The 27,701-nt window shown below is 40.4% G+C and overlaps 1 protein-coding gene across 1 annotated transcript in view; it reads right to left on the reverse strand.

The window, feature by feature from the left end:
* Positions 1-478: 478 nt before the first annotated feature.
* The window catches only part of LOC122765832 (cGMP-dependent protein kinase 1-like), an 87,047-nt gene continuing 59,824 nt past the window's right edge, over positions 479-27,701 (reverse strand). The window contains exons 4-7 of the mRNA XM_044020269.1: positions 16,483-16,588; positions 10,096-10,159; positions 5,414-5,491; positions 479-577 (exon numbers count right to left, since the gene is read on the reverse strand). Coding sequence (XP_043876204.1) covers positions 479-577; positions 5,414-5,491; positions 10,096-10,159; positions 16,483-16,588 — 347 coding nt within the window. The remainder of the gene's footprint in view (positions 578-5,413; positions 5,492-10,095; positions 10,160-16,482; positions 16,589-27,701) is intronic.

The raw sequence follows: 27,701 nt of genomic DNA on the forward strand, positions 1-27,701 counted from the left end.
GGGGGAAGAGGAGCACACACCTCAGAGTCAACACTATTATTTGTACTTTCTATAAAGATTGTTAAAAGCAAAATATCTCCATGGTTGAGTACTTGTGTTGTTTGTTTGTCTGTTCTGTCTCATCCTTTTTAATGAACTCCAAGTTACTGAGGTATCAGTGTTCAACATATTATCCCGATCTCACAGGATTATTCTGCAGCGGCGACAGTAAATCGATTGACTGACAGTGTTGTCTGCCGTTAAGTATTTACAAACATTTATAAAATCATCGCACGACGAGCGAGTGGTGGGAAAAGAAGAGGCAGGTATGAGCTGGAGGCTGATGGATAGCAAATTAGAAAAGAGCGATGTACGCTGTGTGTACGTGGAAGGATATTAGTGACACGGTTGTCAGTCAAAGTGAGTTGGCGGCAGGTGACAGTGACAGGAGCTGAAAAGAGGATTTCAATTGGAAGAGGCTGCGTTATTAGGAGCAATCTTACCCTTGCAGTGCTTTCTCTCCGAACCAGTCGCCTTTGCCGAGGCTGCGCAGGTAGACGGGCTCCCCGTTGGGTAAATCTTCCCGCGTCACATTGACCTGGTGGACAAATATAAATGAGGGAAAGAGCGTGAGAGGGAGAAGAATGGAACAAAAGTGAAAGTATGAGAGCGTGACCATATGGAGAGTCGTGTGAGCACGGGTCAGGGCTGTCACGTTTTTCAAAAATCACTTTTATGTGATATGGGTCACACAGTGGAGTAGTGGTTTCGCTGTTGCCTTGCAGCTAAAAGACTCAGAACAAGGGTTTTAATGCATGGAGTTTGAATGTTCTCCTCATGTGTGTGTCGGTCCTCTCCGGGTTCTCTGGCTTCCTCCCACAGTCCAAAAACATGCAGAGGTTAACTGGACACTCTAAACTGACCAAAGGTGTGAATGTGAGAGGGAAAGATTGTTTGGGATTGGAACCAGCAGCCCTGCGACCGTGACAAGCCGTTACTGGAGCTAACAGCTAACAGGTGGGTCAGCATATTTGTTTGTTTCTTTGCCAAATACGGTGAAGAACCTGTATGGATCTAAAGCCAAACTGCACTCACTGCACCCTCTGCTGGACCAAACAGTAAGCACTTCAGACGCGCCAATGTGCTTTGAGGCTGTTTATTTTGAGCTCAAATTAGTTTTTGAGGTTTGAATTTGTACTTTCCCTCACAGGTTCAAATGCATTTTGAAATGTCTGATAAAAAGTGACAGCCCTAGTATCAAGGAAGAAACTAGTGGCTCTTTATCATTATAAAGTTCCAGCACTACTCAACTCTACTCTGTTTATTTTGCTTTTCCATCACTGATAGTTCCTGGTACCTGGTGTTTTCTTTTGGTACCTGATCTGGCGAGGTCTAAGCGAGCTGAGCCAATACTAAAATGTGATGTCGATGAGCGCGACTGTAGATCAGTTAAAAAGACTAGCTATAAAGGCCGCTGAGGAGGTACGATGAAGAAATGGAAAACAACGTGACTGACACTGAGTCGAGTGGAGCTGAAACTGTATGTGGAAAAAGCTCCAATACAAAGGGATGACATTTCGTTTACAGAATAATTGACACCTAAATGATCGCTCAATATAGCGGGTTAAATATTAGACACACGGGTGGGAGGAGTGACAGGTGTCCCACGCATGGTTAGTCTGTAACAAACACCTGACTGCCATCTCTGAGCAGGATCTGCGGCGGCACCGCTGACCACTTCATTAGCCAGACGACGTGTGAGTGATGGCTCCGCACGTCGCTAGACTTCACAGATCACGGCGACGGCGGCGGCGGCGGCTGCAGTCGTGAGAGAGATTTCTTTTTTAGAGGAAGTGAATAAAGATGGCTAATGAAGGATCTTGTCAATCCATTAGTCAGTTCTGCAAACATGTAGCAGCACATCCAGCAGCAGCAGCAGCAGCAGCAGCACGCTGTACTCCTGTCTCCACCTGAGTGACAGCATAATTATTTACTGTCGGTGTGGGAGCAGGTGGAGAAAAAGGAGAGGGCGGAGGAGGAGAAAAGACTTGCTGGAGGTAAGACTGTGTGTGTCTGTGTTATCAGAAGACCAGATTTGGTGGAATGTCCTCTAGACAAAGTGCGCTGTCTGCAGCCTGCAGTGTGACACGTGGAAATAGCCGAGCGATAAGGTCACAAGTGTGTGAATCTGTGTGTGTGTGTGTGTGTGTCCATGCACACTAAGTGTCAAGTGAACCCACTCCATGTCTCCGCCTCTCCTTCATCAGTCAGCATGACTCATGGCAGTTACCTGCTCAGTCTGTCAGTCTCCTCACCTTTAATAAATTGTGGATTTGTGTGATTTCCTTTTTGATTTTAATGGTTTTTATAAAGTGGTTTTGTTTCACAGTCTGGAAAGTGTCCTCAGGGGCTGGTCCTGTATGTCGGAATGCAAATGTCTGCAAAAAAAACTAAAAATCACCTGAACTCCTCCTGCCAGCTCCCTCAGGCCTGCTTCAAATACACACAGTAAAAATGTGCAGTGTTAATGTAAGAGACCATTTAACACCTGTTCAGTTTAGGACCAAATCCACAAGGGATTCATGTTAACCCTTTAACAGTGAGTTTATCGCCGGCGACACGTTTGCGCTACTGTAATTACGTGACCTTTTGAGCTATCGGAAAAAAACATACAGTTTCTGAAAGCTGAGAAGTTGCACTTCAAAGCCAACGTGTGGTTATTACGGTAATTTCACTCGCGCTGTTGCAGGAAGCCTGTGAATCAGCATCTTTGTCAGCAGAGAGGAGAGTTCGAAAAACGCCTGTACAGAGTTTCCTGTTTTTTTTGCCTGTTTTTGGACATTGAGACAAAGACTCAAACAAAAGTTACTTTAAATAGGTTTTATACTGTTCAAATGTCAAATTTAACACACAAAAACCTGGTGTTCATGTACAACTATAATAAATATTTTAGTTTTTCTTCATTTTAAATTGTTAATACACTATTTTAACATGCAGTAAACTGTAAAGAAAGGGCTCACAGGACATTTTCTGGCCCTTTTATGGTTAAAATAAGCATAAAAAAAAGTCCAGACTGACATTTTGATGCTTGATTGTTAAAGGGTTCAATTTAACTTGTTTAGTATTAAGATAACACTCTACAAATACACTCTGAAATAGTTTTAAAATGAACAATTTATGTATTGAATCAACACCAAAAGACTTAAAATTAACACTATATGGCCCTGACTGCAGGCATTGCTGTTAAATGATGATTTTAATGTCACATTAATACTTGTAAAACTTACTGGATGTGTGATTTTTGGCCACTTTGTTACAGTGTTGCAGAAATAGACAGAACGTTATCATAATGTCAATGATATTGACATTAAAGCAGCAAAATGACAGAAAACATGACCCCTTTTTACAGTTACTTCAGTGTCTGTGCTGAATCTGAACACACGAGAAACATAAATATTATACTTTTTAAATCTATTTTAGCAGCTGTGCAGATCCTCCCTCTCTCCGTCTGTCTCGCTCTACATCTCACATCCAGCGTGAACCAGGCTTTCCTCTAATCTCTGGAAAATGTCAGATTGAGCCCGTGTTAGAACACAGCAGGATAAAACGTCCTAAGCCTGGATCGTCTGGAGATTCTCCCGCTGTTGTGACCGCGTCTGACTCCGACGACGTCCAGTTGTGTTTCGTCAAACTTCAGAGTCGTCTGTGCATATGCCTGACACGTCTGTTTTACCTGCATAGTTTATATTTTTTTGTAATATTAGGGTAAGGAATATTTATCTTTTTTAGCTTCTGATAATATTGCAGCTCATTTTCTATTCTCCCCACGCGTGTGTGTTGTTTTTTTTTACTTGATGGAGCAAATGAAATGCAGCCAATTTCCCCTTGGGGATTAATTAAGTATTCCGATTCTCATTCAGATATCTGACTGAGAACACGACTCTTTGCCCGGATGTTCTGGAGATTCTCCTGCTTTTTGTGCCACAGCTGTGTTCATCATCATCATCATCATCTTCATCATCGTCTGTGGATCGTGTCCAGACCCAAACCTCGGACACATTGTCTGGAGTTCACGTCATGAAAACAGCTTTTTACTGCGATTGCGCTGCTGTTTGGTGTCATCGCAAATCACAAAAGACACTTGACACCTCCTCGTGCAAAGATAATGAGTGAGAGGCATTTTTCCACAGTCTTTTTGAATTAAGCAGTTTGTAATCACTAAATTGTCACGAACGAAAAAAAAGCCCCAGCTGTCGCTGCTTGATTTGTTCCAAAAAAGATTAACGGTCCAATATTTTCATATCAATGTAGTTCAGTACAGTTTCCTTGCAGTCCTCTGGGTTTTAAACAAACAGATCAGACCACTTAAATCCTTCTTTTTGTTGCTTCCCACTCTCAAACACTGTTTCCTCCGTGTGCAACAGAAGGTCCTCATCAACACCTGAGCCATATCAATTTGCACAAATCGACTGTGCACCATTTCTGCAAGTGGTGGGAGCATCCCAACAATAAACTAACAGCAAAATAAGCTCCTACACAGTTCCTTTGTATTGTACATCGATTTTTTTTTCCTCGTGAAAACGTGATTCAGTCGGCAAGAGGGGATCGATATAAACGTGGATGGCGTTGGGGTTTTAACATCATTGTGACAAACTGTCTACTCCAGCTTTAAGGTGGGGAGACTTCTAAGTCTGAGCCTTTGTGGATTTAATTGAAACATTCTGGAAGTGTGACAGTGGGAAAAGGAAACTGATGAACACGTCACGCTCGGAGAAGACAGGACAGCGTGTGTCATCTGAGCTCAGTGTGTGTGCGAGAGCGAGAGCTGACGACAGGAAGGTGCAATGAGAGCGAGTCCATTCTGCTGCTCAGAAACAGCCACTGTTGATGTTCGTCTCGCCTCACCGAGAGTTTCCAACCAAAAACACAACCGCTTTGCTTTACTCTGAAATGTTTTCACAACCGACGTATACAAAACTGAGCTTTTATTTTGAAATCCGCCGAACCATCGGAACATGTACATCGTTGTATCCACACGTCCTGCATATGTTGATTTTATGGATATTATAGAGAGTTCTGTATGAAAGTAGCAGTAGGCTACAGTGTTAGCATGACAAGCTATCACACACTTAGCTGCTAATGTTAAGCTAATGCTGTTGATGTACAATTTTACAAAGACGTTTTTCTGTCTTTCTTTTCCTAGTTTTACTCTGACTCAGTGTTGTCATTCTGACTTAATTGCTGTTGTTGGAGACGTCATTAAAGCAGCAAAGGACGCTCACTTCCTGGCTCTTGAGAAGGAGTTTGGCTGGCTGTCTATTTATGTTGACGCTTGGGAGCGAAACACACAAAGAGAACAGTTTCGACATGTGCGGCGCGAATCCCAGTCGGTGACGGCCATTTTTGGCGGCGGACCCCGAGCAGCCGTTCTCACCTTTCCCTTGCTGATGATGAAGAAGGTGTCTCCTCGGGCCCCCTGTCTGATGATGTACTCTCCGTCTTCATAATGTGTCTGTCAGAGAAAGAAAAGAAAAAGTGCTTCAGTCAGGAGTTTTATTTTTTTATTACATAACACGACTGCACTCCCTGAGTGAGGATGATTTTGTTGCCGTGCGATAAAATCTCAATTTGATTTTTTTCTCCCCCCTCTCTCTTGTTAATACCGCAGACCGAGGTGTTTCTCTACCTTCCTCCCACAGCTTACACGGACATGCTTCTGTGACCTTGAATATGAATAAGCAACTAAAAGAGAAATAAATGAATAAATCTGCCGTAGTTCCGTAACAGTACAGGATATCCATTCATCAGTGCATTTTCCCACCCAGTATTTCTGCATGGTTGAGGTTGTGGGAGATGGAACTAATCCCCCGCCTGCAGCGAAGAGACTACATACTGGACTGGACAAGGCTAACACACATTGGTAAAGAAGTTGCATTCACACTATTGTAACCTTGAGTGATGGAAAAGACATACTTTGTGTGTGAAATGTGGCGGGACTTAATGTGATGTCCACAGGTTAGGATCCTTTTTTTTTGTTTTTGCTTGGAGTTTTCATCATTGCATCAAAAATACACATCATGCTGCACCTTCAAGCACAAGTCCAGACTGAAAGCCTGAGCTTGGTATTTCCGGTTGGATCATCAGCAGATCAGCACAAAAATGTGGCTGACATTTCAGGTATTTATTCTCACACTGCTTCTGCCAGGAAATGTACAGCCTATAGCATAGGCCTCACTTCAAGCACTGTACTGTATGATGAGCTGCTGGTGCAAGCACAACTTTTAGTTAAAACACTGCAGTTGTGATGTTTACCTTATTGATTTGTACACTGTTTATTATTCAGAAATTAAGAAACAGAGAATGTCCAAAAGTGACTCATTGAAAATCAATCACAGGACAATAGGATTAATTATAGAAATGGGGGAGGGGAAAAAAAGTCAAGCAAGATGGATTTAACTACAGCAGCGCCAAATAAACAAACTGAACCACACATCCTCTGCTTCAAGTTAAATACAAAACCCCAATGACTTGTTTGAAATGCCTCACAGTTGCTTTCTCAGTACAGATAATCAAAGCAAAAACCAGTCAGCCTTGCAACAATAGCATCGATTCATTCCAGTTGCTTGTAAAGTCCAGAGTCAGAACTAGTAGTATTTGCCTTCCAGTTTCCACAGAAACTGCTAATCTGGTCCATTTGATCTATGAATTATGTGGTATTTCATACATAAAAACACCACAACACCACAGCAGGACATTACTGTGTGCATAAAAGTACTGACAACAAAAGCTTCCGCTTCCTGTTGATACTCAAAGTGGCCATCTTTGGTCCGTACATTTTGTCCATCATCGTGCACAGATGAAGCAGAGCAATACCACCGTAAATCGTGGGGGCAGTGTCGAGTCAATAGTCCAATCAGTCAGAAAAAATGATGAAGAAGCAGGGAAACAAAAGATGCTGCCAGAGCTCGCTGGTTTCTCCCTGCAGCCAGAAAAGCAGCTTCACTCAAGGCCTGTACATACAGTACATGTACTCTGCAAGAACAGAGAAATGTGTTCTTTTTCTCAAGAACAAGAACAAAGTTAGTTCTGACCAGGACATTTCATACTTACTAAGAGACTCAAGTCTTCATAGGGACTTACAATTACATTTCGGCATAAATCACACCCACTTATAATTAGTTGTTGGACATCACACGAGAAAAAAGCTCTGCCAAGATAATGTGTCAAGAACAAACTGTAATATCTCCCAAACGAGGGCTCCTGGGAGAGAGAACTCATTTATCTGTATGTCCAGGGCCTTTGAAGGGCTATCTGGTGGAACAAGTTGTCAAACGTCGCGGTGGACATGTGGAGATATCGAAAATGCCGCTCCACACCAATGAGTAATATTCCACATCAATATGAAGACTTGTATTCAGTGGTCTTGCGTTCCACCGCCACGAAGTTTCAGTTGGTTTTGGATCAAGCACAACAAAAAAATAACCTTTTCAATTTGTTTGTTGATGCCTGCAACTTGGTACTCGGCACTGCCCTATAGAGGGCGTCCATACCAGGGCAAAAACACGCACGGAGGTATGTAGGGCAGTGACAAAGATAGTGTTTAGAATGGACGGATGTAAATAGAGTATAAATGGGCCTTTAGAACAATCCGGTGGCTTCAGGGCTATCCAATTAAAATTTCTGACTCCTGACTGCGACATCCGAGTGCAAGCACACTCTCATCTTGTTTCAGTTCTCTTCGCTTCCTGTCCCTCAATTACACCAAGTTGCCCTAATCACTTTCACCTGTAACTATTTACCTCTCCTTCCCTCTGGTGTGGGTTAGTTCTTGTGTTTCCCTCACATGTCTTGCTTTACGTCAGAGCTGACTGTTGCACACGTGTGACGTCAGATCACACCTTTGCCTGTTCCTGAGCTGACACCTGTGTACACTGAACTCTTGTTATCGCAGGCTGTCATTTTCGAGCCTCAAGTCTGTCCTCTTCCTGTCCCCCGTTAAATCGGCTTCGCACAGGTGCATCATCACTTAGGGCTTGTTTTATATCTCCTTGATTAAATAGATCAGATTTAATCTGCTCCTTGTCGAAACTCCACAATGTGATTTTGTTTCTTCTATTTCTTTCCATTTCCTTTAATCACACTGTCCCATCTTTACACTTTCCATTTCACTCTCTGTCACTGTTATGCAGAGGGTTGCCAATGCACTTTCCCCACAAACCTTTCTTCTCCCTGATGGATTTGTCCTCCACCATAAAGGTTGTTACGTGTAACTCCACAGATTTACGTTCCTCCTGCCTCTCCTGCCCGTCCGTGCCTCGGCCTGGTTCAGAGCGCTGTAACTAAACTGATTCTCCTGATTCACTATTGTCAGTTTTACCTTCACCACCTCACATAAAAATGTTGTGATTGTATTTGTTGTCTTTCACAAATTACGGTCCTCGTTATTGACTGTGCTGTGTGTGAAATATTCTTCTTCGGAACGGAAAAGATCTGGACTCCTTGCTAGTAGTGACACACGCGCGGCGAGTTGCACTGACAAAAACAGCTGCTCGACACATTGAAAGCCTCAATGTTCGGAGCACAAAAGATCAAAAGACTAAATGAGAATATGTTTGCATAACTAAGTTGTCCCTGAGAAAACATCAAAAGAAGTTGCGAGCAGATTTGAAGAAAACCAAGCGGTGTTGACACATCTCACACGACACACTGAATGAAAAAAAAAAACATCCCAGGTAAAACAACATACCAGCGATTTTCCTGGCAACCATTCATTTCTATTTGTGTTTTCGTGAGGAGGATGGATGAGCTAACTCCTGAAACGTGACTTTCGTAATCCATCATCATAAAAACTGTGTCCTCACAACCTTTCTAAAAATTGATATTGTTGTTATGAGCTAATGCCATCCAGACTCTTCTAATCAAGCTGCATTTACACAAATATGATCATTTCAAACTATTTCCTTGAAGATGAAATGATTGGAAAAACTACAGATGCCGTAGGAAAAGATAAATAGGCTACAACTTGGCTATCGGACAATGAGATCACACTAGAACAGCGGTACTTCTGGTAACTGGAGTTAGGGACTATATAAAACTCTGGATCTCACGCACCAAAGTCCATGGAGAAAATCAGTGTTTTTATCTCACAGGAGCACAAGTTTGTGTGAGTTTGTTAAATTGGAAACAAAGGATTTCAAACGCAGAAGTAACAAAGTCACATGTTTTAACTCTCTAATGAAGGCAGCAGTGGATCAACAACTCCTGTGAGCCCTGACTTAAAATTGCTGATTGTCTCTATGGAGTTTGGTGTGTGTGTGTGTGTGTGTGTGTGGGGGGGGAGTCGGGTTATTATCGTTTTACAAACTTCATTTCCAGTCAGGAAAAAAACAACTGACTAAAGGAGAGATAAAGAGGCCAATGGAGGACGGGAATTGTGACAGTGCCATCTAGTGGAAATAGCATTTTTATGCTCCATATGCCGAATATGGCCAAAAATGACCCCAAGTGTTGGAGAGTCGTGAAAATGAGAACAGTCTGCTTGTGTATAACCACTCTTCAAAAAAGCCCTAACTATGCCTATAACTTTGTACTTGTCTGCCTCTGACTGTCATGCCGCTGTAACAAGTGCGCCTGTGTGTGATCAATAAAGTCGAATCTAGTCTAATTTGATCTAACCTTCTCACCTATTTTCTGACAGTTGTGATGCACACACACACACACACACACTGTTCCTGCTTCAGCGGATCACTCCACACAAACACACAGACACACAACCACACTGAAAAGCTGAAAACATTCCCAGCTAAGGCTCAAAATAGATGTCACCGCACAACAAAAAAACGAAATGGATGACTCTGTTCGCTTCTTTTACCCCCTCTGAGGACTGGAATGGCTCCTGAAAGCAGTTTACTGAATTCCTGAGCAGGTTCATGAGATTGGCTGCTTTTAGCAGGTGGACCATTTACTTTGGCATTACCACACTGAGCACATACTAAATAGCAACAATTGCTCCTAAATCCCAACAGTGCACTCTTGGTGCCGCTAATGAAATATGGAAATGTATTAGATGTGTAGAGGAGGCTGCAGATGGCAGACACTTTGGATAAAGGCACTTACCTCTTCAAGGACATCAGCAAGCTTGCTCAGAATGTCGTCTTGGAGGCCATGAAATGTGGGAACACTGCAGGAAAAAACAAAAGAAAGTGCGTTATGATAAAAGGATACAATTCTATTTACATATTAACTCTAATGCAACCCTTTCTTAAGAGTTCAAAATATTTCCCTTTTTTCAGTTTCAATGGTCAGTCAATGGTCAGAGTGACACAATAAATCAACATGTTTTTAAGCATTTTAAACCTTATAAATGTTCATTTTTAAACTTAGTTTCACAATAAGAAACACAAAATATACAAAATTTCCCATGTACAACATGATGATGAGATTTGAAGGTAACAGCCCAGGACGAAATAAACTACACTCTCATCGCCTTAAGTACAAAAAATGTCCCATTCATGTAAATTGCATAAACGTGTTTTTTTTCCTAACCAACATAATTTATGATCATAAAACACAAATTAACAATCTTTCTGCTATTTACAACACAACACTGCCACCTGCTGGATTCCCAGAAACATTACATCTATGCCAAACAGGAAATATGACGTTCAGATGATGTTCAGAATGAAAGCGTAATACAATGGAATGCATAATATATATGTTATACTGACATGGAGGTTAAGATATATGAAATTATAAAAGGTTTTAATGGGTACGTTTTATGTAGTCAAGGTGAAGAACTAAATTATTTCTTTATGTCATAAGAGCAGCAGTCAGGGTTTTTATTTTGTCAGGGTTGAGAAAATAAATAAGATAAAAAAGCATCAAAAGTTGCTTAATTTCTGATTTAATCTTATGTGATTGTCAGATGAAAAAAAAATATTGGGTAACACTTTACATTACTGTACATCTATAATTATTGTAAAAGTACTGCAATTACTTCGTCATAAGCAAGTAATATTGTATAGTAATGCTATCTTGTGTTTTATAGTATTAACCAAGTTGAATTGAGGATGAATTGAACTTCAAAATGTGATAATTATGAATTTCGATTCACAAACATTTTCCTGTTAAGGTCTTACACTGACGGTGGCTGACAGTAATTCATATTAATAAAGTCTTACTTGGGCATTTCTTTGGGAATAACATTAGCTAAGTCTTACCGCACGTGTCACCAAACAGTGTAGCTCCCAGCTTACATTGACTTTGAAACAGTGACTTGCATAAATATAGGCATACGGAAGAGGTAAAATCAATATTAAGCTGAGTGAGTCGGGCTGTATATAGTATTACAGTATTTCTAACGTGCATGGTTACACAGCAGAGCTTTGCTGGGTGAAAACACCTGTATGAGGCGCCAATGTTTAGTCTGTTTCTTTCCATGAACACCGGCAGCGTGTTATCATGCCTGCTGAATAAAACTGGCCCAATGTTTATCAAGGAGGAGAAAAAAATAAAAATAACCCACGCTGGTGACCAAAGGCCTTATCCCTCCGTATCATCTCTCTCCCTCTCCCCCTCTCATTTTCCATGCTTTATTACAGTAATCTGAACCATCTTGTCTCTGCACCCAGACCCGCGCCACTGTGTGTGTCTCTCCTTGTGTCGCTGCTGCTTCCTATAGCGGAGCAGCTGCGCGGCCGACATGTAACATAATAACTCTGCAAACCCTCAAGCAGTTGAGCATAAACACGGAAGCTTCTGCTGCAGAAACACTGTTACAGATAATTCATAATAATAATACTAGAGCGCTAAAGGGAAAGTGTGGGTTGTTTTTTATTCCCACTAATGTTCTCTTTTTAATTACTTTTTCATTACTCTCATAATAAACATAAGTTTAATATAATATAGGTTTATTGTTTCTCTCCAATAACATAGGTTTTATGGTCTCGTTTATTGCAATGATTTGATCCTCATTTGTGAGAACTGTAGCTCCGTCAGGCCAACCTAACTGAGGGAGCGTTTGTGTGTATACACCAGCAGCACAGGGGGTGGGCGGGGACGAGAGGCGGGAAAGTCTTCACTTCCACGACTTTTCATGGTTGCTTTGTCCAGTTTTAAGTCGTACTCCAATCTCTCGCTTTACTGTCGCAATGTTTCTGTTGTCGTCTGTTTTCATAAAAAAAATAAATAAAAAAAAATCACTTCCTGTGTGCAGGACGAAAATACTGGGAAACACAGAGATAGAGAGTCTTGTAGAGGTGATAAGACTTAATCATCGTGGTGTGAACTCATTTGGTTTAAATGTAAGAGATACTTGTTTATATTTAAAATTACGCACTTACAGCTTTACATTACAGGTGTCTGTTTTTATTTAAGTGTGTGTTACCAGGTTTCTTTTTTTTTTACTAAAGAATACTGTGAATTTAATTATTCTCTGCTGGTTTTCAAGTCCCATGAGGGAAGTTTAAAGGTCTATTCTACTTCATAAATGTCTCCAGATTCAGGACTGAACTTGGGAAGACAGATTTTTATCTACACTGCTCTAGTTTCATGGAATATATTATATTAAAAAAAGTTGTTGATCTTAAACTGTCACAATCACCTTGGGAGAATTTATATCAATTTTAAAGGACAGAGGTGGGGAAATTGGTCATTACGAATGTTTTTCGAGTTTCTTTTTGATCATTGTTCATGTTGTCCATGTCTTTTTATTCATTTATTTAAAAGTCTGGAACACAGGATATGGTGTTTTATTTATTTTATGGTGTCTTTGTATCATAAGTGTAATGTTTAAGGAGTTGGTGTAAATAAATGAAATACAACCAATCATTTTGTGACTGTGAGCACAAACAACATTATGAAGAAACATGTTGTGACTACTGCTTTATTTCTATGCCTCACAGCCGAATTCTTTTTCTAAATGGACACAGAGTGATGACTAATGGCCCACTAACCTTAAAAACATCAACACAGAACTGCATATTTAGCGCTCCGTGTCACTTACACACAGCCCTTGTAATTCCTCCTCTCCTTAAACTAAACATTACAGGGGCAAAATGGATATTTTAATCCTCACAAGCATTTATCGCCTCCCACATGTCATAGACTGTGTGGTTTTCTTTTATAGTATTCTTTCTGAGTTACTCCTCCACAACAAATGCAGAGATTTATAAAACACACTGTAGTTGTACATGTACAAATGTAAATTTGAAATTTGAATAGTATAAAACATATTTAAAGTAACACTGGTTAAGTGGTTTGTTACTTGTGGTTTAACTAATGCTGTACATCTCTGATTTCTTCCCCAGGGACCGGTTTATAAACCATACACACACAGTGAGCCTAATCCAAGCAATATGTACAGTATATCTATTCAATATTTACATATTCACTGGAATGTTATGTAAGAGCTGCTGAGAGTCAAGAGCCTCACTGCAGTGCATGCTCATAAGCTCTGGGAAAGGAAGGCAAGTGGTTTGTGTCTTTTTCTTTTTTCTTTTTTCTTCTCAGTTGGACAGGTCTGTCAGGGAACAGTGTTTTCATCTGTTCTCAAATCTATTTCAGGACTATAGGTCTTGCAGTCTGGTGAAAGGGTGGTGGAGATACATTGAGGGTGAAAGTAAGCTTATTCCGACTGGCCAGTAAATGTCAAACGACTCCAGTTTACGGACGACAGAAGGAAAAAAACACACTTTGACAGGAAAAACAATTTCCCCCCGAACTCGCTGTACCTCATGGCTGTGAGTCGACTGTCATATCTCAGGGGCAAATGTAGAAGTAGGATACATTTTTTAACAAAATATAACAAGAAAACATACTATGGTTGACTTACATTTCCCAACATAAGATTTCATACTATCCCATGGTCTTACACCCACGGCACATTGTTAAAAACGCATGCCAGGTTGTGTATTTTTGTCAATTTCATGTTTTCTTTTTATTTTTTAGTCTATTGTAAACAAGGTTAACTAAAATACTCACACTAACACACTTAAGCACCAAAAATGTCCTAATTGAAACCCATTCAAATCACTGTTTTTGATTCAACATGACAAAAACGTGGCAATTTAAGGGTTAAAAACTTTTTTTAAAAATGAATGTTCTATATGTATGATGAGGACTGATGTTGGTTTAAACAATTAAAAAAGGAAATTAAAAAGAAATAAATACATTTAAATAATAATTAATTATACCATTTTATAGCTTCATCTTTTTCATGAGAAATCGTTGGTGTGTTAACGTGAGTATTTTATGAAAGTTGACACTGCAAAAAAAAGCATATAAAAAAAGATTTCTGCTAATCATTTACATTATACCAGGCTGCAATAATCAAACCAAAAATAACCCAGTTTGCATGAAGGATATTGAAAATAACTAATTTATTGTGTTTATTTTTAGACCATAAAATGAAGGTGCATCATGACAAAAACATGGCAATTTAAGTTCAAATTTTAGAAATGCATTCATATTTGGTATGTACTGTATGTAAAGAACTGATATAAAAATGTTGAAGCAGCTCATTTTACGTTTCTTTCCAGTTCCTTAAAATGATCAATTTAACTGAGAAAAAGGTCAGCGCAATAATTATTTATACAATTTCTGGTTGTTCAATGTCTATTTTCAAACCTAATATAAAATTCCTCAGGTCAGGGTTGATGTCAACACTCAATAGACATGGCAAATATTCAATGATATCCAACCAGAGTATTGGTTCAGGGATTTAATGTGTATTTTTGATGTGTATTGACACAATGTCAGAGCTGCTTTCTCCTCAGAATCCAGATGAGACTCGCAAGCAAACTTGAAAAAAAAAATTATCCACTTTCTAAAAGGCTCACATAATAAAAGCTACAGCAGATTAAGTCTTCTATACTTTAAGAAGACTTTATCTGGGGTTTTTTTCTGATTGGAAACTTTGTACACTGCTCACTCACCTGCATCAAAGTCCACAGAGGAAATTAGTGTTTTAAGCTACTGGGGAGGAGGGAGTTGCTAATCTACTGCTGTCACGTTTGGTAAAGTTGTGTTAGTTGGGGAAAGTCTGAACAAAGGATTTACAACACCAAAGACACTTTAATGAAATGATGGCGACAGAAGTGGATGAAAAGCTCCCGTTTGCCTTGATATAAAATCACTGTTTTTCCCTCTGTGGACGTTTAGTGTGAGCAGCTGAGCAGTTTTTTACAAAGCAACACAAACTTCACTTTCTTGTTAATTAAGGTTGTAAACACTAAGTTAAAGCAGCACACTTTGAAGCTGGCATGGATTTTTATTTTTTTAAGTGAGCCTTCTGTTAAGTGGCTAAAATCTATTTTTCTTGATGTGCCCATCGTAAAACATCCTTGTTTTATGCTGGTTTTAGGTGCAGAGGCCACAGAATCAGCTGTTTATGAGACACTTAATACTATATGTGTCGGGAGATAATGAAAGTGACGAGACAGAAATAAAGGAACAATCCTTAAACATAGTTACTATTTTCGATAGGGATGCACATGTAACCTTAAAATAAAACTCAATCACACGATAAACTCTGCCCATCCCAAAGCTTCCTCTTGGCTTGCTTTACTGGTGCCAGGTAATTCATGAGAATGTTTTTTAATATTAATACGTTTTTCCTATTTCGTGGCTACGAATTAGTATTTTGTGCGTACATTTTACCTATTTCATGGGAACAAATTAGTATTTTGTGCGCACGTTTTACCTAGTTCGTGGCCACGAAATAGTATTTTGTGTTTTACCTATTTTGTGGGAACTAATTAGTATTTCTTGCGTGCACTTCACCTATTTCGAGGCAACAAATAAGTACTTTTTGTGTACGTTTTACCTATTTCGTGGGAACTAATTAGTATTTTGTGGCAACAAATTAGTATTGCACTCTACAACTGTTTTTGTAACTCTAAGCACACACAGGTTCGGTAGAGGAGCACTTCTGCAAGGAAGTGGGCAGACATAGGAGCAATTTCTATTATATCCTTCATGAAATGAAGTAATGTGATAATAGTGGATCACATTTAATACAGAAAAGATGTGCAATAATTATTTTTATAATTGGCTTGATGAAGACCAAAGTGGCTGAGACACACAGAGAAGGGATGAGAGAGATTTCCAGTATAATTGCATGTCATGCATCTTCGTCACCGAGCGCTGGTCTCCCTCTGTTTTCTGATTAGTCGTTCTTTTATCCTGTTCTCATGTAGGTAAAAATAACAAGAGTATGACAAAGTCTTTTAAGTGATAATGGGGCTTCTCTACAGAGAAGCAGCTAAAGTGGAGGGCTCTATAATAGTGAGAGGGATGTTATTAAAGGTAAAGTTTTTTCTTCAGGGACACACCAGGATTCAACGTTATATAATTCAGTGGCAAAACATTAGGGCATTTTTTCCGAGAACAGCTCTGACGTATTCCCCTGAATTCATTTGCTTAATGAACTCATTGCGCTTGAGATTAAAGCCCCCATTCAACCCCATCTGTCTTTCAGGGACAATAAAGGCCCGGGTTCCTCACCTTTTCAGGAACTCCATATACTCTGTGTGCTTGATGAGTCCCGTCCTCATCATGATGGTCTGGAAACATTGTCGGTCGATGGCCCACAGCTTCACATTTGTAAGAGCTGGAACACACAGAATGAATAGACATGAGCGACGCCATCAAATATTCTTTTTTTTTCCTTCCTCCCATCCTTCTACTGGCAAACAGAATAATAAAAAGGGGCACATACAGTATACAGTATATAAGCGCTTTGCACACTTTGTACATGCACAATACGAATATATAATGAATCGTATATATCATACGCACATTAAAGCATTTGATATTGACACTGGAATGTGAGTGGGGTCATAGATTAGTAGCATGTGTGGGTGAATTTACATTAATATTCTAAATGTTATCCATCCGTTACTTCCTGTTGCTGATCAGGTCGAGGAGAGAGGAGGTGTACTGGACAATTCACTGTAAATTTACAGCGGTTTTTACAGTGAAATACTGTGCACTCTGTGACCACTTTATTAGGTACACTGTCATTAACACACATTATGTTATCAGTCAAACACATGGCAGCAACTCGTGTAGACTTGGCCAAAACTGAGTATCCGAAATGAAAGGGGAAAAAGGTGATTTAAGTGGCTTTGAACACTGCACTGTTCTTAGTGCCGGACAGACTGGTCTAAGTATTTTCAGAATCTGCTGATCCACAGGGATTTCCAAGTACAGCCATCACTAGAGTTTTACAGAAGATCAGCAGTTCTCGAACGAGTTGAACTAACTTGCAACAGAACCTAAAATATCCACAGCTGAGGTATGAGGAAGGTCGTCTCCGAAGGCAATACATGTCGTATAGATGAGCTCTTTACCTAATAAAGTGGCAGCGAATGTACATTTACAGGAGTATTTTGTTCTTATATTTAAATCTTTAATACATGTCTTGTAAAGTGGCGCTGTGCTTCGGCTGCAATGGTCAGAGCGAAAGCTGCTGTCAGTGAAATGCTTTAGGGTTTATATGAATTGGATATCGTGACAGCTGTCACTGATCTTTATCTCCGTGTTCGGCCAACGGCACGAGTCTCTCCGTCTCTGGGGTTTACAGGAGAGTCGTATCAGAGAAGGCAGTGTAGAAAATTACCTATAGGGCCCCCGAGCTGCGAGGGGGGCCCTGATCATAACTGATTATGTCGGTCTACAACAGTCATTCTGTGAGAATTCCTTTTAAATTATATGATTGATGACCATAGGGCCACACGGTAGACTAAGTGGTTAGCACTCTCGCCTTGCAGCGAGAAGACCCGGGTTCGAGCCCCAGTTGGAACAAGGGCCTTTCTGCATGGAGTTTGCATGTTCTCCCCGTGTGTGCGTGGGTTCTCTCTGGGTTCTCCGGCTTCCTCCCACAGTCCAAAAACATGCAATGTGGGGATTAGGTGAATTGGACACTCTAAATTGACCATAGGAGTGAGTGTGAGAGTGAATGGTTGTTTGTCTCTAGCTGTGTGTGTGGCCCTGCGATGGACTGGCGAACTGTCCAGGGTGTACCCCGCCTATCGCCCGATGTAGCTGAGATTGGCACAGCACCCCCCGCGACCCTCTGGTGGAGGATAAAGCGGTAGATGATGACTGATGATGATGATGATTGATGACCATAATCAAAAACCTCAAACTCAACAGTCAGCAACCAAGGGGCCCAACCCTACTGGAGGACCCCAAACTTCCACAAGGGGTTGTGAGGCTCTTTTGGTTTTATTCATTTCTAATTCTAATATCTTAGCAGTTACTTCATTTTTGTGAGAGGAAAATAACAGAGACATGAGAATTTCTGAATTTCTCAAATATAAGGATCAGGAAATGTGTGAGAGCTCTTGATACAAGCTTGGCTGTTTGGACTCTTAAGCTGTGTGTTTAAGTGAAATTAAAAGTAAATAATAGAACAATTTAAAGTTCAACACTGCTATTGTTGTATCTACCATTATTTAGGAATGAGCTGAGTTGATACTAAGTATCGATATTGATCCAATAATAGTCAAAATCACTGGATTGGATATTGGAAAGATTAAAAATGTTAAATCCAATACCATCCAAACATTCTATACATTGCATGTTTCTCTACATGCAACAGTGTTTTAGCTAAATAATGTTTTGGCCTTTTTTTTTTATTCTTGATGGAAGCAGAGTCATTGTTACAGGGTTCATACAGAGTTATATATACTATATTTCAAATGCAGTTTTTAGTACCCATTACGTGCCTGTAAAGTATAGTACATAATCATAAATATATGGCCAGTCCCTCAAGAATAAGGTTGGGAATCACTGCTGATAACAGGCCCAATGTAGGGCCCCCTGAGGCCCCTCAAATTGTTTTCAACGTCCCTGGAAAGTTGAGAGAAATCTGTCCCACAATACAAGCATTCCACAAAAAGACGGTGTTACCTCCCACCTCACCAGACACATTCAGGAGGAGACATGTGGGAGACGCGAGGGAAATGCCAAAAGGAACCAAAAGTGAGCCAAAAACAGCATCGCTGCCAGCAGATTTAATTGAATACCTTACATGGACGACTTGTTTCAAGTCACGCTGAAGCATTTTAATTGGCTGAAGGTCAATGAGTCTGATTCGACTCTGCCACAGGTTTTGTTTTTTGTACAAAAAGCCCTTGAGTCACTGATTGCTCTTTGAGATAAAAGGTAATTGTGCTAAGAGTTTGACGACAGTTATGTAAAAAAAAAAATTCAGAAACAATCACGCAGCTACCCTGGTGTTTTTCTGAACAATTTCACAGAGCGATTGGGAGCCAGTCGTTTCTGCAGTGATTGTAATCTGTTCTTACCCTGAGGCACCAGCAACAACTCCAAACCTAAACACCCTGCAAATGAAGGAGGTGGAGGTTAAAATCCATTTGTAGTCTTTGCAGTAATGCTTTGTCTTTGGAGATCTTACTGGAGGCTGGTTTATGACATCATGTATTTGCTGGACATTTAACATCTTTTTAGGTCACTATCATGGACAAACAAGAAAATGTCTTCAGTGCCTGAGAGTGCAAACAACCTGAAAGTGCTAATTCAGGGGATAAGAGAGTTTTACTTGTACCTCTTGCATATCTTGGAACACTGCTACTGGTTGTAGCTTCACAAAAGGACCTGATAAACCTAACACCTGTCCACCTCAAGAAGAACTGAGACAAACTACACATACACCTGCAAATTGGAACGTTTGAGCTGGGTGGTATAGAAGCAAATGAGATTGAGCCTTAGTCTGTCTCCAGGTGGATTTTATGTAGAACTGGATGTGGTCTACTTTGAAAAGCAAAACCCAGGAAGTAGGATGGAAGTAGCAGTTAGCCACCAGGGGGCGACTCCACTGGTTATAATTAAATAACTCTGTTTGCAAAAAATGAGAAGTTGCCTACTTCTCACTTGATAATCACGGTCACTGACGTCATTTTTCTGAGAAGATAACGTCACAATTGCTATTTTCCTGAAACATGATGTCACCGTTGGAAATTAGTGTTACTTTTTAATTAGTAATTAATCATTAATTGTGAACATGTGTGATTGAGAGCTCCTACAGTTACAGGTGATGTTTGCGAATGTCCGGTAGCAGTAGGAAACAGTCAAATCTCGATTATTGTCTGTTGTGTTGCCGTTTGTTGTCACCGCACTGGTACGACGTCACACTTACGTTCAGTGTTTGCGCTGTCGACAAGGCCCTTGGTCACTTTTGATTACAAAACACTTCACCTCGACAGAACAGACATCTGTTGCGCAAGGCCTTGAAGAATCCACGTGGGTTTTCAGCAGAGCCACAGACCTCCAGCCCACTTCGGAGAGTCATTGTGTTCAAGACGATTCAAACTAATGTAACACAATCAAAACTGGTTTGTTGAGGCAAGAAACATGATCACCAAAACATAGGACAAAGACTTATTTAATGTCACCGAGCATCAGCGCACAAGGACTCGAAGATTCCGGCGCTCCACTTCAGGCTATCAGTGAATAGATTTTGGAAAATATCTGTGGCTTTTCTCACAATGTCAGTGTACAAGCAGACGTATGAGGAGACAAAAGAAAAATCAATGTCTGACCCCAAAACAATGTGTGGTCACAAGGAAACAAAAGAACATTAGAATAAAAATCAGTCTATTTCATACTTTTGTCTGAGTGAGTGACCCGAATGCTACTCATGCTCCCTCAAGCTCTGACACTTCCTCAGAGCGTTAAATATTACAAAATGACTTTCGCTGATAAGAATGTGGTGTTTAAAATAGACGAAAGTTGGGATTTATGCTCACCACTCTCATCTGTAAAGTCATAAAACAGGCTCATAATAATAGCAGACCCTGCACCTGAAGGGGAATGAGTCTATCACTTTAGGACGGCTATTGTGTTTGTGCTTAATGGCTCTTCCCTAATAGTGTATGTCTGATGCCGTCACGCCACATAAAGTGATGGCCATATTTTCAGCATATACACTTTTGTATTTTAGCTTTACAAATGCAGAAGTTTACCTCATCTCTTCAGGGGAAATATTGTACTTTTCAGAGTGAGATTTGGGGCGAGGGAATGTTGAGATTGTGTTAGTCATTCTGGAAAAGATCTGGTCAACGCCGCTGCGTGTACTTTTTTACTCCTCAATTTGTACTGCGGCACATGTGAGTGATTGCAATAAAACATATGTATATATATATATATGTTATATATATATATAGATATATATATAATTGCAGATCGAGATAATAAAATGTCCTCATTGAATTGATTGTAATCAATTATAATCAAAGTCCGAGTGAATTATTTTAAGTGCCACAAGGGTGGGTGGGGGATTGCATATTTCCAGTCATTCCAGAACACTGTGATTTGAAATTGTTGCCACATTAAAGGATCATAGTATGACCTCAACATTATTTGGGATGAGAATTGAGAACAAGTATTTGATTCCACAAACTGTACTCCCATTAACGCACGTTTACAGGATTTTTGAAGTCTTTTTAACTTCAAAAATCTACAGTTCAGCATTGTTCGCTTTGATTCTTGTGTCAGACGTCGTATCGGCTCAGCTCACTTGGAACCTCAACAGAGCAGTACTAAAACATATCATTACATTTTTTTTTGTAATGTCAGTGATATGTTATTGTAAAATTCCAGTATTTTCTATTTTGTGTTCACAGCTGCTTCACTTAATAGCGGCAGCTGTTGTGCTTTCGCCTTCCTTCTGTCAGTCGTGACATGAAATGCACAACTTATCATTACTATTAATAAAGTATGCACAAATAAGGAAGACACACACTTCCTCAATAAGCTTGCAGACGGGAAAAACTAAAGATAGGCAAATAACAGACAGGCTTTTGTCCATTTTTCAAGAAATGTCCATATTGTCCCATGTCTACTATATACTCTATATATATATATACAGAGAGAGAGAATGCATGTATACACACAAGTATGTGAACTCACTCCCACAGACTCCACAAATCTTTCTTTCTGGCAGCTGTTTAAAATAGGTTTGAAACTCGAGGGAAATGCCCTCATTACACAGCCCTGACTCAGTTTTTACTTGGAAACACTTTCTTGGAGCAGGAACCCAAAACTCACACACACACTCAGAAAAATGTATACAGATATTACATATGCAGTCATTTGCTTCTCCAACCAGTCGCATGTGCACATGAGAAGTGCCTTCTCGGGTATGAACGCGCTCGTGCTGCTGCTACACATGTAGGTAAACACTGACACGTGAGATAAGATAAGAAACAACCAGGGGCGACGTGTTCCACAATATCACAGTCCACTTCTCCTCCAACCAACAACGCTCATACAGTATATGGTGATGGGTCTTCAGAGAAATGATTAGAACAGTCTTTAATTTGACCCTGAAGCATCAAGAGTGGGAGGTTAGACATCATTGCCCCGCTGCGCACTGTGCAATGGAGTGTTTTGGCAGAAAGTGGGAGTGTGGGGCACTGGGAAATCAGATATGTAGGAAGCCTGCAGCACACCAGAGCAGGTAAACGTATTATTTGGAGGCTTGACTAAATTGAGGTGAGACCCAGGGAGCTAGTTATCGCGCAGCGAGGCAGCAGATTAATGTCTTATGATGCCGATGTGTTGCCAGCCAGGAGCTCTACGGCTTTCTGGTGGCACATAAACACCTCAGGTGTTACTGTACGTGCCGCGATGGAGACTTGCGGGGATGTTTTCATGCTCCGGCTGAGCGATCTTCAGGGCTTTATCAGGCATGCAAATGTAATATTTAACAAATGTACTGTTTATACAGTACATTTGTGTTTATACATACTGTATGTGCAAAGCAGTACAACCCTATAATTCCTATTCCTAAGTTCATGGACCTATTTTTCTTTGACCTTCTCGCAATGTATGTTATGTTAATGTATATATTTATATTTATACGTCTTTTGTAATGTATTTTTACTCCTTTGATCTCTTTTAATGGTGATATTTGAGGCATATTGAATATATTGGACAAAAGGTGTTGAAGATGGAGCAGGAGGTAAACGAAGAAGACCACAGAAGGTAGATGGATGTTGTGAAGGAGGACATGAGGACAGTTGGTGTCACAGAAGTGGCAGATGATCCGCTGTGGCGCCCCCTAAAGGGCGAGGCCAAAAGAAGACCTCTTTTAACACTGTTATTCCTCTAAATGAGCCATTCCTAAACTTGACAGTGCTGCTGAAGCCCAATTTAAATTCTGAAATCTTCTGGCTCTCACCATAACCTTAAATTACCCTTACTAACACTCAAACATTCAGCATTTTTATAAATATGAATATGAATAGGAAGAAAATAACTGAAAATATGCTGCTGTCTCCACTATTCCCATGGTGTCACTTTACTCTTATAACCGTTTAAATATTTAAGATATTTCAATCTGAAATGTTCATCCTGTCGACACACTTGGAATTTTATTTGTTTCTTATCAGTCTTAATGACTTTTACTGTTCAAATTTTTATTATAATGTGTGTGGCTTCTCCCTTTAGGGTTCGCCACATTGGACCATCTGCCTCCATCTTGTCCTCTCCCTTGTCTTCTCTTCTGCTACACCAACTGTCCTCATGTCCTCCTTCACAACATCCACGAACCTTCTCTGTGGTCTTCTGCTTTTCCTCCTGCCCAGCAGCTCCATCTTCAACATCATTTGTCCAATATAATCACTGTCCCCTCCCAACCTGGACTCTTTTACTTTATTTTCCTAACTGTTTAACCTGAGCTGTCCCTGGAATATGCTCATTTCTAATCCTGTCCATCCCGCTCACTCCCAGTGAAAATCTCAGCATCTTAAGCTCAGTCCATATCATAGCTGGCCTCACTGTGGCTTTCATCATTTCTTTGTGAACCATGAGTTCTGTAAACCACACTGAGTGACCTTTAACATGCTATATAAATGAATTTGCACCAACTTGGAATACACTGTGAGCTCACACAGATAATGCATGTTTTAATGGGCCTCACTGTGTCACAGTGTGATCCTTTAAACTTCACCTTTGCTGTTTCAAACGTGCGTTACCTAGCAATTTAACGTTTACTTTTTTCTTTTTTCTTTTTTTTTAATCAAAATCACACGAATGCATCCATTTTCCTCGCTGCCCTTGTACGCTTGTCCAAATTGAATTTCTTCTCAGAATAATGGATGGCTATTCATAGCCGCGCTGCCCACAGCTGAGCACGATATCATTATCATGTATTTTTTTTGTTGCGGTGCTCCTTCTCTGCCCTGTCCTCGATTGCCGGTGATTGTCATCCGTACATTTCTCCTCATTATTCACTGCAGCAGATCGAGAGTGTTGATTGTAAATACAATCAAAAAGAGAAACACTAAGAGATAATATTCATGCGTGTGTCTGTCTGTCTGTGTGTGTGTGTGTTACCAGCAAGATACAGGACGCAAAGGGAGTCACTCGCTCATTTGGATCAGTCATAATTCACTGTAAGTGAATTTCAGCTCGGGGCATTATGCAAATGCTCCACGTGTGTTTGTTCTTGTAATCAAATCAAAATTATACGAATGCAGGATGACATCAGCAAAGTGTCTCCTCTTCTCCGCTCGACTCTCACGGGCCCTGACACGTGAAAAAACACGACAACCTTATTACATGTTACTGTAATCTCCTTTTGTTGTAGGTGCCATAACTTTTAATGTGGCTGTCTGGCCCACGGTGATTCAGCCGCAGCACAAAGCGCCTGCAATTTACACGGCGGATACTCCACATTTCTTTTCCTACAGCACCACGGGGCGGTGCGAAACGTGGCCCTTAAAAGAAAATTAGACCTGGGTGGCAAACAGTGAAGTGGGAGAGGAAACACTCGCATGATAAACATTATTTTTGAGAGTGTTCTTAAAGAATCTGACAGAAAATAAGTTCTAAAATAAGCTCCCTGTGTCTCTGCACAAGCGTCTGTATAATAGATGCAGGGGAAATCAGCATTTATGATCAGCCTCCTGCGGTGCCAGTAGGTGCATTAGCTCTGGAGAAGAAACAGAAAACTCCCATAATAATAAGCTTGTGACAAATGATGGAAAGTTTTTTGACTTGGCACGATATATTGTTTGCGACAAAGGCTTCCGAGTTTACCAATCAAATCAGAGAAAGTGGGTCTGGAATCCTTGGAAATATTAATCTGCGCGTGTCTCGGTTATGATGAGTGTGTTTGAGTAAGAGTTGACACTTTAGCAATTGTGCATGATTACAATTGGGGGTTATGAAATACAGCTCTGAGAACAGGAGTCGTGTCTCTAAACTAATTACTGAACACATCGACTGTACTCATTCCCACTCAGGAATAATTGTCTGGATTTGACTGAGCTCTCAAATCTTTATTTATATGTGTGTGTGATTTTTTCACGCGTTAACAACAGTTTTTGAACTTGTATCCGGCTGCCGCTGCAGTGATTACTAATCGAAAACTAAATGAATGTAAACTATTTTGATAATCCATTAGTCGGTTTGAAAGTTCTCTGATTTTTCAGCTTCTTAAACGTGAATATTTTCTGGTTTCTTTGCTCCATATGACAAAAGAAATCATTAAGTTTGTTGTATCATTTCCAGGTTTGGGAATCAACAATTTTCTGGACCAAACAAGTACTCGATTAACTGAACTAATAATCGATTACGAGAATAAATATTAGTTGGAGAACAAGTATCCATCAATATGAGCTTTCCCATCAAGTATTGCAGCTTGTCGAGGACTTTCCAGGATCAATTCCCCCCCAATTCCAAGACCAAATATGCTGACACAGCTTAAGATGGGACTTTGTAAGAGCCGCTTCACCCACGATGGCGTCCACTTTTATTGATTTGCAGCACGCTCTGCATCTGGACAAGTGATTGTCCTTTTTGGGATCATGGGTCAAAGTCAGTCTTTGTCATTTTTTTGGTGAGATCACATCGCCATTCGCTCTTTCTTGCTTAACGTTACTCGCTCGTTGTTCTGCAACGAATCTCACGTCAACGACAGAGACAGAGAGACAGTGGACAGTGTTACCGCTAGTAATTACGACTCGACGTCTATGTACATCAAGCAATGCATGGCATGAAACAGTATGTGGCGTTTTAAGTATTAACTTAACTTCTTTATTGCACAAAATTCAATGACCCGTGTCTATTTAAGGCGATTTTCAAAACCTTTTAAGGGCCTTGAAAAAGAAGATTCAAGGATTTCAAGGAGAGTTGGGGGACATGCTACTATCGCCTATTTCTTCTCACAGCAAAAAAGTATACACTGAAAAAGATGTGCATGTGTAAAAAACACCACATGTCCTGTTCCTGTTTCAAAGTAAAAGCACTCCAGCATCTTTTATTGTGAAATACTGTATGTGCAGCTCCGACAGTCAGCTTCATACTGACGAGGCTTGGTATTATTTGAGTACAGAGGAGTATATACAAGTATGTTTGATTTTCAAAGAAAACTCATGAAAAGCAGCTCAGACCCAGTTCACTCTGGCAGCTTCATTTCTGTTACCACCATTTTCAACTCCTCCCCCCAGTGATTTCTCATAAATCCATCAAAACCACACTGAAAACCACATAAACTCTGCTCCTCTGGAGTTTTTCCCCTACACCGTTTGTTTTCGGGGAGCATCGAGTGAGCGTTGCTGTGAGGGGCTGTGTGGTGGAGGAGCGTAATCTCCTTTTCCCTCAAGTCATTAATAACATCAGCCAGGTCTGATTACATCTGGATGAGCTCGTCAGAGCGTGAGAAAGCAGGACAGGTCATTTACGCCAGACTGCAGTGTCAGAAAGCCTAAAGAAGAAGGAAAACGTTTGATGAGATTCTAATTATGGACCAAATTCAAAGTTATTACTGAGGCATAAAGGAATGCAGTGCAGAGCAGGAAAACTGATACATTCCATCATGTTTGCCAAACGTGATCAGATTTCTGAGCTAAATGACAAACAGTGACTTACAAGACTAACTGTGAACTAGGGCAGTGAGAGTCTTGTGATTGCGTGTGCTCTTATGACAGATTTGACAGTTCAGTGAATCCCAACACAGAGTCCTGGACGGCTTAAATTAATACAACCTCCAGCTGCCTGTTCTGCCAATAGTCGCCTCGTGTGGAGTCTATGGACACGGAGCAGCAGCTGCTCGCAAAATATTAAATTGAACATTATCCCGCCAACCGTCCACACATGCACAGCCATGATGACCCATATTTTATTGAAGAAAATATCCAATTTGAGCTGAAATTGTTAGGGTCTCTGGGAAAAAGTTGACTGAGTTTCATCAGCATGTTGTTAGAATGCTACAGCGCTCCATCCTGAGCTCCTCTCAATAGATGAGCAACGTTTGGCTCAAGTCAATCCCGCCATCTCTGAAACACTCGGTATTAAAGATTATATTGCTTGTTTTAGTGCCTCTTTAAGACTCTTTCTAACCATGTAGAAATTGGCAAATAAAAAACAGATGATATAAAATAAAAGATACTAGGGCTACAAGCAGCTCTGGAAGGGCCCATACATGACAGAGTGTGAGTGACCTCAATGGCCATTGCGTGACCCTAGACAGTTGCCAGTAGGTGAAGCAATGTCCGGCTTTGCAGGTTATCACCGTCGAGTCTGTTGCATGCAAACATACTTTTGGCTACTACCATGGTTGCCATAGCAGCCCACATAGACATCAAAGGAAGGTAAGGGTGGCGTTTGTCAGCACAGAAGGCTGCTGCAAGGCTAGTGGGAACCCAGAATGTGTAATCTAAACATAATTCTTGCAAAATCACCAGATT

Source organism: Solea senegalensis, linkage group LG3 (genome assembly GCF_019176455.1).
Source record: "Solea senegalensis isolate Sse05_10M linkage group LG3, IFAPA_SoseM_1, whole genome shotgun sequence".
Classification (NCBI taxonomy): domain Eukaryota; kingdom Metazoa; phylum Chordata; class Actinopteri; order Pleuronectiformes; family Soleidae; genus Solea; species Solea senegalensis.